This window comes from Anomaloglossus baeobatrachus, chromosome 4, assembly GCF_048569485.1.
Source record: "Anomaloglossus baeobatrachus isolate aAnoBae1 chromosome 4, aAnoBae1.hap1, whole genome shotgun sequence".
NCBI lineage: Eukaryota > Metazoa > Chordata > Amphibia > Anura > Aromobatidae > Anomaloglossus > Anomaloglossus baeobatrachus.
In genome coordinates, this window is record NC_134356.1 from 309,119,835 (window position 1) to 309,135,645 (window position 15,811).

The following is a 15,811-nucleotide window of genomic DNA, read 5'->3' on the forward strand; positions in this document are numbered from 1 at the left end:
CCATCAGCGCGTGAGCGTCATTTATATATATGTCAGTGGCTCAGTCAGCAGGCAGGGCTAGGCGAACGGTGCCTGTTGTGCCAATATACCCGCGGCTCAGCGCACATAGAGTCAGCACCTGTCGTACCGTCCTATAGGTACCCCAGTGACGCTAAGTGGGTGGCCTCCTCGGTCTGTCGTGCCCCTACACACGTGACAGATCCGGCGTCCCCTGTGCAGCTAACAGGGACGCGCTGTACGTAGTGGTGTGCCTTTAACACCGCTATCCCTTCTGTTCTATCTCTCTGTAGTTGTTGTGTCCGACCGCCTGTCTCCTAGCGGAGATAGACGATTGGGCTATTATTAATTTTGCTCCTATCGTCCCCCGCGTAACACATTGTTTATGGGGACAGCGTGCTGATATTTAGGGGTCACTTTGAATGCAGTGTTATCGAAGGTGCTCTAGTGGTCATTAGCTTTATAGGCAGGGGATGGGGGAAAAAACCCTACACTAGTCACGTATTTGCCTTTCCAGTCGCCATTTGCCATTGCTGCTCTTGCTGCTAGTCGGGGGTAGGACATTCCTATGTGACAGTTAGGGCTCTTATGTAATGCAGCTTTATCTCCCTTGTAGTTCCGCCTTTCCTCCACTAGAGGTCGGTATAACCAGCGTGTGTAATGGCCAGCGCTCCACTGTAGGGCGTGTACCTCCCCGGTGTTAGAAGCCGGCTCCGTTGCCCAGCAACCTGGCGATGACGTGTATCCCGCGGGAGCCGGCTCAGCGCAGTCACTTCCTGGTTGGGATTCGGGAATTGCACGGTCCTCGCCATGTCTCACCAGACCGGCATCCAGGGTGAGTGCAGTCCGGGGGCACGGGGGGAGGGCTCGGCGCCGGGATAGCGCTCCTGATTAATGCTGTGTATGGACAGGAGTGGAGCTCACCAGTGTGAGTATATAGCATAGAGCTGGCATGGACGCTCACTGCAGCATGCCCTGTACCCTCCAGCAGCACAATGCCACCTGCAGGGCATGTGCCATTTATAGGATAGAGCTGGTATGGAGGCTCACTGCAGCATGCCCTGTACCCTCCACCAGCACAATGCCACCTGCAGGGCATGGTACTGTGTGCCCCCCAGGGGGTCAGCCACTGCAATTATCCACAAAAAGCACATATACCCCTTATTGGGCCCCACTGCATATGCTGACGATATAAGGCTACCCTCAGTGATCAGCTGTGGTGCAGGGCAACGAGCGCCATCATGAGAAGGGTACATACAAGATACAGGTGCATGTTATACATGGCACGTGCCACCTATATCTGTGTATGGCGCGCTTCTTCAGGATCTCACCATCTTTTTGTGCCCATTGAGTTAGTTACTTATGGTCTAATTTCTGTTCTGGAAAGTAAAAATCCCTAAAGGCTCATATGAAACGGAGCAGAGTACAATAGTGGATGTGTGATCCATAGCACCAGGCTATGCCCATATAGACCAGCAGCACAGGCTCCCCACATCGATCACCGGCAGCGTAAGACGTGAACAGGCGACACTGGTGACACCTGACCCCGAGACTCGCCAGTGTAACCGTAGCCTCGCTGCTAGCACAAGCCATTACTCAGAAGTCACATTACACTGGTGTAGTATGGCAAGAATGCATGGAAATGTCCTGCATCGTATGTGCAGATACCTGACTGCTCTATTATACAGTGAGGAAATCCGGGGCAAAACAAACATGATTATTGGTGGGTCTATAATAATACTGGCCCCCCAACATTTGGGTCCATCCTAGACTTTCACCAGGGCCGGTGTCCCCTGTAGGACCTTGACAGAGGTCAGGAATAAAGGATCCACCTGGATGCTACCACTGAGCCCCTCCATAGAAAGCCATGAGTGCCAATCCTTAGGTGCTATATAGACTAGCTCGCCTACAACTCATCGTGCGCACTGACAATTTGTGCAAACACGCTCCTTCACCGTGCACTGCCAGCCGGATAATAATCCACTGAGAAATGTGAGGAGACATCAGCGTAACTGAGTGTAGCAGGTGACAGCGAGCGAGTAAATGATCAAAAGGTAGACGTACAATTAATACTTGTCTGCCACCAGGTATAATGGCTCATTCCAATATTAATCCCTTCCATGATTATCTACTCATAATGTGCCTTCGTTCCTGTACGGCTCTGTGAGGGTCTCCTGGGCCTTGGATTATAACCCAGTCTATAGCTATAAGGATTGTACTCTGTTCTGCGCTGGCACCTGCTTCCATGCACTGAATGTATATGCTGGCACATGCCGATGGGATAAATTAGACCTTTATCAAAGCACAGCTTAAGCTAAAATTTAACTGGTGATGGTATATTTGTCATATTTTACACATGGTTAAAAGGAATCTGTCAGAAGGTTTTAGCTATGGAATCTGATAGCAAGATGATGTAAGGGAAGAAAGCCTGATTCCAGTGATGTCACTTACTGGGATGCTTGATACAGTCTTGCTAGAGCCTGTTTTGTCTGTAGATGTAGCAGAGCTGAGTCTCACGCTCTGTGTATAACCCACCCACAGCCCTGACTGGCAGCTTTCTGTGTTGCCTGAATTGTCAGCAAGCTGCTAATCAGTGGTGGGTGTGGGATTACACAGATTAGCCTGATTTACTCTGCATGTGACATGTAGTCCTCTACTAATAATCTCCTGCTGATAAAATACTGATTGTATTGAAACTACAATGCACAGCCTAATAAGTGACACATCTCTGGAATCAGTGCAGTGAATTTATTATCTTGGATTGGACCCATTTTTTACTTGCACCACCACCCACTTGTCAAAGTGCAGACCAATTTTTTTTTTATCTATACATCCCTGGTTCAGGCTCCCATGCCCTATATTATGATGCTGTCAGATTAAATAGCAAAAACCTGTTGACAGATTTGCGTTACTGTAAATGAAGAAGAAAAAAAAAAAAAATTGCCAGTCTCACAGCATTGTGCCATTTGCATGCACAGACGGTCGTTAGTAAGTGTATGGCGGGGCAGCTACGCTGAGCGATGGAATCGATGTATCGGCTGCCATCCCTTCAGGTCACCTCACTAGCAGCAATGGTCTAATCGAGGCACCGTCTTTCCATATACACAGGCTTCTCTTCCAAATCTATGGGTTGGGAGGGGCATCTGCTCCTTTATTGTCCCTAATTTTGATGAATCTCCTCCATAGTCTTGGCTGATTGCGATAAGATCCTAGAGAATGAATCGGCATTCTAGGTTAATTATAGCTATGGTATTTTCTATAATAATATGGTAACTGTCTTTCATAATATCGGCAGTGTCTGAAGAAATCTAAATGCTGTGTTGTCAGACAACATTGGCCAGTCCTTCGGCTTGTCTTGGAAGTTTGTGAATCAGACTTTACCCCTCCTCAGACCTTTACTCTCGCCTCCATCCTCCCACCCTGTGTGCGGGCCGTCTGTTCCATATAAACATGGCACATTGTTCATTGCATTCCAGCGATTGTGCTGTAAGACCTGCGCGTCTCACCTAATAAGGAAGGCACGGGGCGGACATCTTATTGATCATAACGAGGGCGCCTGTCCTGGAGTGAGGAAGCATTCACTGTCCTCCTAATAGAATGGACCTGAAAACGTTATGTGGAGCGTGGCTAAGATGGGCAGGGGATCAGGGGGTTATAGATATGGTTCAACATACCGCCATCCCCTAACTTCCCAAATGCCCGAAGTTTCCCACCCCTCACCAACCTATAGTATGAAGAGTACCTTCACACAAGAGTACTGGAAGGGGGGATCAGAATTTACAGTGGCATGCAAAAGTTTTGGCACTCCTGGTCAAAATTACTCTTAGGCTATGTGCCCACGGGCGCTCGTACCTGCGGATGTATCCGCAGGTACAAGCGCATGTTTCCCGCAGCTGCCCGCCGGCGTCCGCAGCTATTTTTAGCTGCTAGATTACAGCGGAATAGCTGTGGGAAACATGCGGACATTCACGCGGCTTACCTGCGGACGTCTCGGCCTCTCATCTCCATAGCGGAGGACCGTGACATCCGCAGGTAATTCCGCATGAATAATTGACATGCAGTTATACATGTGGATGCCTACATCCGCAGCATGTTCGGCAACCGCACTTTCCGCAGCGTCGACACAGCACTCCCCATGCCCCATAGGATAACATTAGGAGTGCCTGTACATGCTGAAACCTGCGGATTTATCTGGAAAATCCAGAAAAATCCGCAGGTTTTCCGCGGCAAAATCCGCACATAGCCTTATTGTGAGCTGTTAAAGTGGTTGTCCACCACTAGGACAACCCCTTCTGATGCAACGTGTTTCTCATAGGGTAAAATAATAAATCATATACTCCCCTTCAGTACCGGCGCCCTTCCAGCGGTGTCCAAGCTCGTGGTATAGGGGCTCACGTGGAGTTATGTCATGCGAGCCCTGTGTCTAATCGGTGCCGGCTTTCTTCTCACCGCCTTCCAGTTGATTAACTCATATGGGTCTGATGGAGGGGAGACAGAAGTCAGCGCTGATTTGGACGTGATGTGACACAAGCTCATTAGCATATGATATAAGATCTTTAGATATACTTTTTCTAAAGATCCCTTTATCTATGCTAGAGTATACAGGGATGGTTAGGCAGGGAACAGCAATATACACCTAGAACTGCTCGTGGTTCTCACTGCATATTGCACCTGACAGGTTCCCTTTAAATGAACAGAAAAGGAAAATGGGCCAATGCAAATGTTTGGGTGCCCTGCATGGTTAGTACCTAGTTGCACCCCATTTGGCAAGTATCTCAGCTTGTAAACGCTTTTTGTAGCCAGCTAAGAGTCTTTCTTTGTTTGAGAGATTTTCATCCATTCTTCTTTGGAAACGTCTTTTAGTCCTGTGAGATTCCTGGCTCGTCTTGCATGCACTGCTCTTTTGAGGTCTAGCCACAGATTTAATGATCAGGGGACTGTGAGGGCCATTGTAAAACCTTCAGCTTGAGGTAGTCTATTGTGGACTTTGTGTGTTTAGGATCATTATCCATTTGTCGAAGCCATCCTCTTTTCAACTTCAGCTTTTTTACAGCTGGTGTTATGTTTGCACCAAGAATTTGTTGAAATTTCATTGAATCCATTCTTCCCTCTACTGTGAAATGTTCTCCGTGCTGCAACACAACCCCAAAGCATGATGGATCCACCACCATGCTTAATGGTTGACAATATGATCTTTTCCTGAAATTCTCTGTCCTTTTTTTTTTTTTTTCTCCACACATACCTATCATCATTGTGGCCAAAAGGTTCTATTTTAGCCTCATCTGTGTAGAGCGTAAAAATGATTTTATAATACTTACCTAAATGGTCAGTTCGGTGCGGGTGGGTCAGGTGGGTATCTCCGTTCTCTCGGTGCGGCGCCTCCTCTTTTGGCTATCTTTGTCCTCCTTCTCCTGAGGCCTGATCTGATGGGCAGGGCAGATCAAAGTATTGTAATGCGCCTGCGCGGGATCTCAATGCCAGCGCGTGTGCATGACGTAGGATGCGTCATGCACCCAGTCTTCAGAAGGAGGACAAAGATGGTTGAAAAAGGAGGCGCCGCACCCGGAGAACTGAGACACCCATCTGCACCGAACCACGTGTGGAGATTGCAGCTTATAGTCACCAAATCTGGTGACAGGTTCCCTTTAAGGCCTAAGATCCCGGATATGGCAACCATCACATTACCATTGAAACTATTGATTGGTGTAGACCATCATGATATAGAAAGACATAAAGATTTTAGATGCAAGTAAATTCTTTACACAATTGAAAACAACTCTTGAAATTCACAACACTAGGGAGGAGACAGAATGGTCCTGTACAGGAGACTTGGGGGGTTGGGGGATTTTGGGTATCTTATAGGCTGAAGACCTAAACAGGACTATGACCAAGGAATGTCATTTACCGGTAGGTTTGGTGGAAGATGTAGATGATTGAGGACTCTCCTCTAGGGTTTCTTTGTGCGTGACAGGCGCTCCTAATGTGTTTTATCATGCGGATGATTTACTCAAACATGTATTTATTGTGACATGATTAGATGGCTGAGCTTCCAGTTCATGACATTTTTGCAATGTGCAACGTTCTGATATTCCAGCATTTTGAAACCTGTAATTAAATAAAAAATAAAGTAACAAAAATTTGAGTTTTTTTAACACTATGAAAAAACAAATAAAACTATAAAAAAAAAACCATGACACAGTAAAAACCCTAGTTCTAATAATCACACACATTGTGGGCAATCTTTTACGCTTGATTTCTGACATTAAAGGGAACCTGTCAGCAGAAATTTCGCACTAAACCTAAAAGATTCCCCTTCTGCAGCTCCTGGGCTGCATTCCAGCAAGGTTCCTATTGTTATTGTGTCCCCTTTGAGACCTAAATAAAGACTTTATAAACTTATAGACTTTATAAAGTCTTACCTTTTTGTATGCAAATGTTTTTTCATGGTCACGGGGGCGGGCTGTTTTTCGTCCGTTATTCGCCTTTTGCTGCTGTACGCCGTCCCCCATTGCTCATTCCATACATGAGGACGCCGCCCAGTGCTCCCGAGGTCTCGCGCATGCCCAGTGGCACTATCGCGGGACAGCACTGTGTAAAGTGTGAACGCTGGTGAGGTGATTGTGCAGGCGTGAGATTATGGGCGGCGCTGTGATTGTCATCAGCAGCGTCATCCAAGTACCCGCCCATAATCTCGTGCCCAGTGCTGTCCCGCGATAGTGCCACTGAGCATGCGCGAGACCTCGGGAGGACAGTTACATGAGGAGGGCGTCCTCGTATATGTAAATGAGCAATGGGGGACGGCGAACAGCGGCAGGAGGAGGAATAGCGGACGAAATACAGCCCGCCCCCGTGACCATAAAAACACATTTGCATACAAAAAGGAAAAACTTTATAAAGTATTTATTTAGGTCTCAAAGGGGACACAATAACAGGAACTTTTCTAGAATGCAGCCCAGGAGCTGCAGAGGGGGAATCTTTTAGGTTTATTGCGAAATTTCTGCTGACAGGTTCCCTTTGAAAATCACAAAACTGTGGCCGATCTTGTGGCTGTTCTAACATTTTGCAACTTTTGGTCTTCTCATTCTGTTTTTGCCTAGCCCCTACAAAGTGGGCACAACAGGGGCGTAGCAATCCCTGCTCGTCAAATTCATGACGTCCCCATGTCGGTGACTCCATCACACACTTTCATCAAGACCAGCACTGAAAAACCCTGTCTTGATGAATTGGGGCCGTTGTTCCTCCTTGGCTCTCTTCTGGCTCCATTTGTTAGAATTTGAGTGGTTATATACACATTATGGCCACTGCAGAGTACAGATATAGCCAAATTTAACTATATATTTACTGGCCGACTTGATAACTTTCTGAAAAAAAGTTCTCGCTTAAGTGGATTTAGATAAGGTAATATTGCAAACGTTATAGTTGGTGTCAGATTACACTTTTGCGATATCCCAGAGCTGTTATCTGTGCTGTTTTAACTCTTGCTACATATGTATGGGTCTGCAGTGTTTTGCTCCACCTATTTCTATCTGACCACTGTCGGAGCAGATTTCTGCTCATCGTGGGGGTGTTGGCTATTGGACCCATTCTGATCTAATGTGGATGATCTGGTTCAATGGAATCTGTCCTCAGGTTTTTGCTCCCCCATATGAGAGCAGCATAATGTAGAGATAAAGACCCTGATTCCAGCGATGTCACTTACTGGGCTGCTTGCTGTATTTTCTATAAAATCACTGTTTTATCAGCCAGAGATTATCACTAGAGGACTAGTAAACCTACTGCCAGGTAGTTCTCCATACTCATAACCCTGATTGGTAGCGTTCTCTCTGTATACCGTGTACACAGAAAGCTGCCAGTCAGTTGTGTGGGTGGGGTTATACAGAGCTCAACTTTCAGAGAACTAATAGATCTGCAGCAGATAAAACACTGCTTGTAACCCAAAATAACAGCTAGCAGTTCAGGAAGTTACACATTGCTGGAATCGGGGTCTCTGCCTCTCTATTATTCTGAACCAAAAAGGAGGGACCGAACAAAAAGGTCACTTCATATATCTTTATTAATGTAGAATTAACACACACATATATATAAAATGTTAAAAAACACAGAGCTGTGAACTGGAAAAAAACGGCGTCAAAAACCTACATGATATATATAATGTAATAGCAGTATTAGGCCATAGTTTTACAGACAATAGTACAGTAAGACACAGGATAGTGTAGTATACGGGAATTCAGAGGCTATGTATAGATGTGCTAATAAATAAATAATTTAAATAAATATAGAAAAATATAAAAATAGAAAAATATATGTATATATATCTCTATGAGGTCATAGAGTAAAGTGTCAAGTGCTGGGGAGTTATAGCAGCAATAATATCACAATGTGAAACTATAATCAGCACAATTTATGCAGCTGACAATCAGCAAGTGTTACAGCTGCTGACACCTTATGAACATATTATACACATATTATGCATGAATTCCACGGATTACTAAACTGATGGCCTGAAAAATGCAGGTGAAATGTAGAGATAGGAGGACGGCTCAGATGATGATGGCCAGAGGAAAAAAGAGGTATACTTAAGTATATATACCATTAAACTGGTGTCAGAATCGGCACAGTATTATTTATCAAAGTCAATAAAGATATTAAACAGTGAGATAATTACCAATGGCCACGGAGCACAGCCTCCTCTAGTTGATGCGACGCCTGCCCCTGCCCCAGGGGCAGGCGTCGCATCAACTAGAGGAGGCTGTGCTCCGTGGCCATTGGTAATTATCTCACTGTTTAATATCTTTATTGACTTTGATAAATAATACTGTGCCGATTCTGACACCAGTTTAATGGTATATATACTTAAGTATACCTCTTTTTTCCTCTGGCCATCATCATCTGAGCCGTCCTCCTATCTCTACATTTCACCTGCATTTTTCAGGCCATCAGTTTAGTAATCCGTGGAATTCATGCATAATATGTGTATAATATGTTCATAAGGTGTCAGCAGCTGTAACACTTGCTGATTGTCAGCTGCATAAATTGTGCTGATTATAGTTTCACATTGTGATATTATTGCTGCTATAACTCCCCAGCACTTGACACTTTACTCTATGACCTCATAGAGATATATATACATATATTTTTCTATTTTTATATTTTTCTATATTTATTTAAATTATTTATTTATTAGCACATCTATACATAGCCTCTGAATTCCCGTATACTACACTATCCTGTGTCTTACTGTACTATTGTCTGTAAAACTATGGCCTAATACTGCTATTACATTATATATATCATGTAGGTTTTTGACGCCGTTTTTTTCCAGTTCACAGCTCTGTGTTTTTTAACATTTTATATATATGTGTGTGTTAATTCTACATTAATAAAGATATATGAAGTGACCTTTTTGTTCGGTCCCTCCTTTTTGGTTCAGTATATAATCCGAATGGTCCTAATTGATCCGATATCCCCACATTTTTGGTTATATATTATTGATCCTATATTTAATACATACTGTAAATATCAATGTGGTACGGATTCTATTCTTCTATTATTGGTGTTTTCTCTCTATTATTCTGTTGAGGTTGCTGGAAGAGACAAAGGTGCAAATAGGGTCTTATCCTGCTGGTACCAGAATAAAATAACAGGGAATCGCTCACCTGAGGCAGTTGTGAGTCACAACTACTACAGGAGCAAGAATCAGTACCACGATGGCTGCTGCAGACCCTGAAGATGAATTGGTATACGCAGAGCAGGAGGAAAGGGTTAACCCGCGCTGCCGTGTGGAATGAGGAGATCCCTCAGGAATAGATTTGTGATTTTATTTAACGCGTTTCAGAGTCTTGAGGACTCCTTCAGGAATCAAAATCACTGATGTACATCAGTCATTTTCATTCCTGGAGTCCTCAAGACTGAAACGCGTTAAATAAAATCACAAATCTATTTAAGTGATCTCATTCCACACGGCAGCGCGGGTTAACCCTTTCCTCCTGCTCTGCATATACCAATTCTCTATTATTCTGCTCTCAGATGAGGTAGCAAAAACCTGCTGACAGATTCCTTTTCAGGACAACCACTTAAAGAGGCATCTGATCGTCATATAAAGGGGGATATGAGCCAGAATGACAGCCCATGGAGTAAAACAAAACCTCCTGTTCTGAAATATCCCTATTTTCAATGTAACACTACATTTCTCCTCTAACAGCTGCATCAGAAGTGTAAAGCTGGTTGTGTCATCACCGGACGATAACAGCTGATTAGTAAAGCTAAGTTCACATGATGGTATCAACGTATTTCATCCAGAAAACTTGGAAGATTTTTTTTTTCACATTTGTCATCCACATGCAATCCGTTTTTTTACAGCTGCAGTTATTAATAATGTACAAGACCATTTACAGTTCCCTATGTAAAACGGAGCCTGTCGTGTAAAAAAAAAAAAAAATGCAGATATGGGGTTCATTTTCAGGTTAATAGCAATCTGAAGTGCTCAGTCCCAAAACTGAAAACCCCAGCACTTGCACTTTGAGCTTCTGCTGTAGGGACAAAATTTACTTTTTTATTCCTCCCGGCAGCCTTGAGCTTTCAGTCATAGGGGTGAGGCCAGTGCGGCTTCGTTCAGTACAGAGTCAACTGTCAGTCAGTGCTGGATACATGGTTACAGCTGTTGTTCACTATGCACTGAGCAGAGAAAGAAGCTGCGCTGGCCTCGCCCCTATGACTTAGACCCTGAAGCTGCGCCGGCCTCTCCATTATGACTTAGAGCCTAAGGCTAAGTTCACATTTCCGTTGTTTTGCATCAGTCACATGCGTCGCTTGATGCATGTGACTGATGCGCTGTACAACGGATGACAAAGAACAGAATTCTTTGTCAGACTCCGTTGTGTGCGGGGGGCGGAGAGCGAGGGGGCGCAGTTCGGGGTAGGTGGAGCCGAGCGGGGTCATGGCACTGAGGACGTCAGTGCCGAGGGGACTGCAGGGCTGGGAACAGGTGTGTGTGTGTGTGTGTGTGTGTGTGTGTGTGTGTGTGTGTGTGTGTGTGTGTGTGTGTGTGTGTGTGTGTACACATGCTGAGTGCGGGAGGGGGTGGAGCTGAGCGGGGAAGTGTCAGGCTCCCTGCACAGCCAGGGAAAATATCAGGTATAAGCAAAGGACTTTTTGCTTGGTTACCCGATATTTATCTTGGTTACCAGCGTACACCGCTTAGCGCTGGCTCCCTGCTCACGTAACCAGTGTAAATATCGGGTAACTAACCAAAGCGCTTTGCTTAGTAACCCGATGTGTATCCTGGTTACGTGTGCAGGGAGCCAGAGAGCGCATGCGCAGCGAAATCCTACGGATCGCGCTGCTCAAAAAACGTTACATGCTGCGTTCCTCCCGCCCGGCAGTCAGTCGTTCCATGACTGATCAGTCGGGTGGAGGGTGCAACGCAGCATCATCAGTCACAATCCGCTGCTCATACAAGTCTATGGGAACAATGGAATCCGCCAAACGGATTCTGTTGTTTACCAGAGCAGCGGATTGTGACTGATACAATTTAACGGAAGTGTGAACTTAGCCTAAGACTGCGCTGGTCTTGCCCCTATAACTTAAATCATAAAGCTGTGCCGGCCTTGCCCCTATGACTTAGAGCCTGAGGCTGCGGTTGACCTTGCCCTTATGACTTAGAGCCTAAAGCTGTGCCAGCCTTGCCCCTATGACTTAGAGCCTGAGGCTGCGCTGACCTTGCCCTCATGACTTAGAGCCTTGCCCCTATAACTTAAACATTAGGAATAGATCACTGCACAGACCTAAACATTAATTGCTGGTTACCACAATAATATTTTATCAACCCAAAGAAAGAGTGGTATGACTCCAATTCATTAAAATCACCATATTTTAATTTTATTTGTATCAATAAAAATGGTGATTTTAATGAATTGGAGTCATACCACTCTTTCTTTGGGTTGATACCCTATAACTTAAAGCCTGAAGCTGCGCCGGCCTCACCCTGAGACTTAAAGCCTGGGGCTGCAGAGAGCAGAGGAAAAAACTTAATTTCCTTCTAGCAGCAGGGCTCGGTCGGCAATCGGGCAGCTTCAGAACTCTATTAACCTGCAGATTAACCCCATAGACTTAAATGTGAAGTCTGATGAAAGAAACTAGTGCATGCTGCAATTTTCAACCACTGATTCGGTCAGTGAAAACAATGCACATCTGAGCTGCCCTATTGAATAACATTGATCCACGTATGGTCCATTTTTTCATAAACTGCACCCAGGCAGAAAAAAGGGTGACTGCCCAGGGTTTCTAGTAAGCCCCAGAGGTACTGATAATGCCAGGCACAGCAGTCAAAACTAGATACCATGGAGGACAGGACTGGTCATCGGACCAGGGCAGGGAGAATCTAATTGCTTGTCTCTAGTCCCCATTTATCAGTCACTTTTTATTTCTGTCCTGATCATTCGCTCTTAACTCTGCTGAAATCTGTCTACTAATGTCTTCAGTGAGGGATCAAATTAAATTGCTGCCTTTTCAAAGCCTAAGGAAAAAATGTGGAGTAGAAAGAGGCAGAACAGACTTGGCAACTGCTGAGGCTTCTAGTGACTAGAGCCTGCAGAGGGGAAAACTGCTATATAGGGATATAAGGCACATAATAGCCAGATATATTATATTATTTTTTTATGTTAACACAACAGCCTAATCTGAACATTTTCTAGAAGCAGTGGTGTACCGTCCATAGAGGCAGACCACGCCACTACTACGGGGCCCGCAGCTGACAGCCCAGGCTCCTTCCCTTTCACCCCCAGCTCACCGGGCCCCAGGGGGCGGGGCGGAAATCAGGGCAATGAGGGGGCCCGAGTCGCTCATAGAGAGCTGCCCTCTCTCCTACTCTGCACTGATGTATGTGATCAGTGCAGGACAGGAATTGTACTATGGAGGCTGCGGTGAAGGACCTGTCATCTCACTGATCATGTGCCTGATCACATAACTAGTGAACATGCAGGTCCTGCTGTTCAGCTGCAGCAGCCTCCGTGCAAGTCCCCGTGGTTTCTCTCCTGCTCTTCACTGATCAGAAACTGCAAGATGAGGTAATGTCTAGTGTGTGTAACTGTGCATGAAGTCTGTCTGTCTGGATGCCTCTGTCTGTCTTTCCCTGTGTCTCTCATTCCCTGTCGGTCTGTCTCTCTCATTCCCTGTCGGTCTGTCTCTCTCATTCCCTGTCGGTCTGTCTCTCTCATTCCCTGTCGGTCTGTCTCTCTCATTCCCTGTCGGTCTGTCTCTCTCTCTCATTCCCTGTCGGTCTGTCTCTCTCTCTCATTCCCTGTCGGTCTGTCTCTCTCTCTCATTCCCTGTCGGTCTGTCTCTCTCTCTCATTCCCTGTCGGTCTGTCTCTCTCTCTCATTCCCTGTCGGTCTGTCTCTCTCTCTCATTCCCTGTCGGTCTGTCTCTCTCTCTCATTCCCTGTCGGTCTGTCTCTCTCTCTCATTCCCTGTCGGTCTGTCTCTCTCTCTCATTCCCTGTCGGTCTGTCTCTCTCTCTCATTCCCTGTCGGTCTGTCTCTCTCTCTCATTCCCTGTCGGTCTGTCTCTCTCTCTCATTCCCTGTCGGTCTGTCTCTCTCTCTCATTCCCTGTCGGTCTGTCTCTCTCTCTCATTCCCTGTCGGTCTGTCTCTCTCTCTCATTCCCTGTCGGTCTGTCTCTCTCTCTCATTCCCTGTCGGTCTGTCTCTCTCTCTCATTCCCTGTCGGTCTGTCTCTCTCTCTCATTCCCTGTCGGTCTGTCTCTCTCTCTCATTCCCTGTCGGTCTGTCTCTCTCTCTCATTCTCTGTCGGTCTGTCTCTCTCTCTCATTCCCTGTCGGTCTGTCTCTCTCTCTCATTCCCTGTCGGTCTGTCTCTCTCTCTCTCCCCCGGTATCATATTACCTCACACAGAAGCTTCTTAAGCTGGGTTCACACATAAGTCACCATTTTCTGTGACGTAGCAGCGACGTCCCATCGCTGTCGCTGTGTGTGACATCCAGCAACGAGCTGGCCCCTGCTGTGAGGTCGCTGCTCGTTGCTGAATGTCCTGCTTCATTTTCCCGCTGTGAAGCACACATCGATGTGTGTGACAGCGAGAGAGCGACGAACTGAAGCGAGCAGGGAGCTGGCTTCTGGCAGCCTGCTGTAAGCTGTAACCAAGGTATCGGGTAACCAAGGGAAGCCCTTTCCTTGGTTACCCGATATTTACATTAGTTACTAGCACCGCCGCTCTCACGCTGCCAGTGCCGGCTCCCTGCACGTGTAGTCGGACTACACATCGGGTAAATAAGCAAAGGTTTGCTTATTAACCCGATGTGTACTCTGGCTAGGAGTGCAGGGAGCCATGTGCGCTGGTAACCAAGGTAAATATCGGGTAATGGTTACCAGATATTTACCTTAGTTACCAAGCGCAGCATCGCTTCCATGTGTCGCTGCTGGCTGGGGGCTGGTCACTGGTGAGATCTGCCTGTTTGACAGCTCACCAGCGACCATGTAATGATGCAGCAGCGATCCTGATAAGGTCAGGTCGCCCGTCGTGATCGCTGCTGCGTCGCTATGTGTGAACCCAGCTTTACACTAGCAATGTTTTTTGTTGCCTATAATAACCAATCACAGCTCCTATTAATGACCTCCCCTACTAGCTCCATTGACTTTAATGTAAGGAATTTTTTTGGAGAGTAACTGTAAGAGCGGCACGGTGGCTCAGTGGTGTTAGCACTGCAGCCTTGCAGCGCTGGGGTCCTGGGTTCAAATCCTACCACGGACACCATCTGCAAGGAGTTTGTATGTTCTCCCCGTGTTTGTGTGGGTTTCCTCCGGGTTCTCTGGTTTCCTCCCACACTCCAAAGACATACAGATAGGGACTCTAGATTGTTAGCCCCAATGGGGCCAATGTATGTAAAGCGCTATGGAACTAATAGCGCTATATAAATGAATAAAATTATAATTATTATTAAGACACACGGCATGAAAATCGGAGCAAGTGGGATGCGATAAAACATCGTATTCCACTCAGACAAACATTAGCCTATGTGTCAGCGCACATGAGCGATTATTTTCTCGGCCCCAATCGGACCGAGAAAACAATTGCAGCATGCTGCGATTGTTATGCGAGACTCTCTCGCACCCATTCAAGTGTATTGGGCGAGAGAAGAATCGCACTGCACTCGCGTTACACCGGTGTACGCGAGTGCAGTGCGAGAATGGCAATAGCCAGCAACAGAAGAGAGAGAGATAAATCCCTCCCTCCCCTCCGCAGCACTGGCCCGCCCCTCCTGAGTGCTGTCCCGTCCCCTGCAGCTGAGGTCCGATCGCATGATTGGAGCTCAGTCGCAGTGACACTCGCATGACAGTCGGCTCCTGCTGTGCTCCCAGCGTGAGCAGAGTCTCATGCGAGGATCACAGTAGCGCCCTGTGTGGCCACAGCCTAAAGCGCGGGGTTACATTTTCCCCCTCAAAAAAATAGTCTATGACGTTCCCTGGGTCACATGAGGCGTCTGTAAAATATCGTGATTGCAAATGAGACTGTGCGGGTTTCTATAGCGGACACACATACAGTGTGTGTGTGTATATATATAATATAATAAATATATATATTATATGTATAATATATATCTATCCACATACACAGCTTTATATATTAGACTAGAAGGTGGCCCGATTCTACGCATCGGGTATTCTAGAATTTACGTATTGTGTAGTTCATGTATGATTTTTGTTTTTATAAATTATATATATAATATAGATGTTGTTGTGTTTACTTACCAAGTGTTTGTATGGCGCTGTACATGTTCTGGGTGTTGTCTGGGTGTGGGGG

The 15,811-nt window shown here is 46.1% G+C and overlaps 1 protein-coding gene across 1 annotated transcript in view; it reads left to right on the top strand.

Moving 5' to 3' along the window:
- The first annotated feature begins 738 nt into the window (after positions 1-738).
- TWF1 (twinfilin actin binding protein 1) overlaps positions 739-15,811 on the top strand; it is a 74,589-nt gene continuing 59,516 nt past the window's right edge. Inside the window, exon 1 of the mRNA XM_075344970.1 lies at positions 739-832. Within this exon, the coding sequence (XP_075201085.1) occupies positions 808-832 (25 nt within the window). The 5' untranslated portion in view covers positions 739-807. The remainder of the gene's footprint in view (positions 833-15,811) is intronic.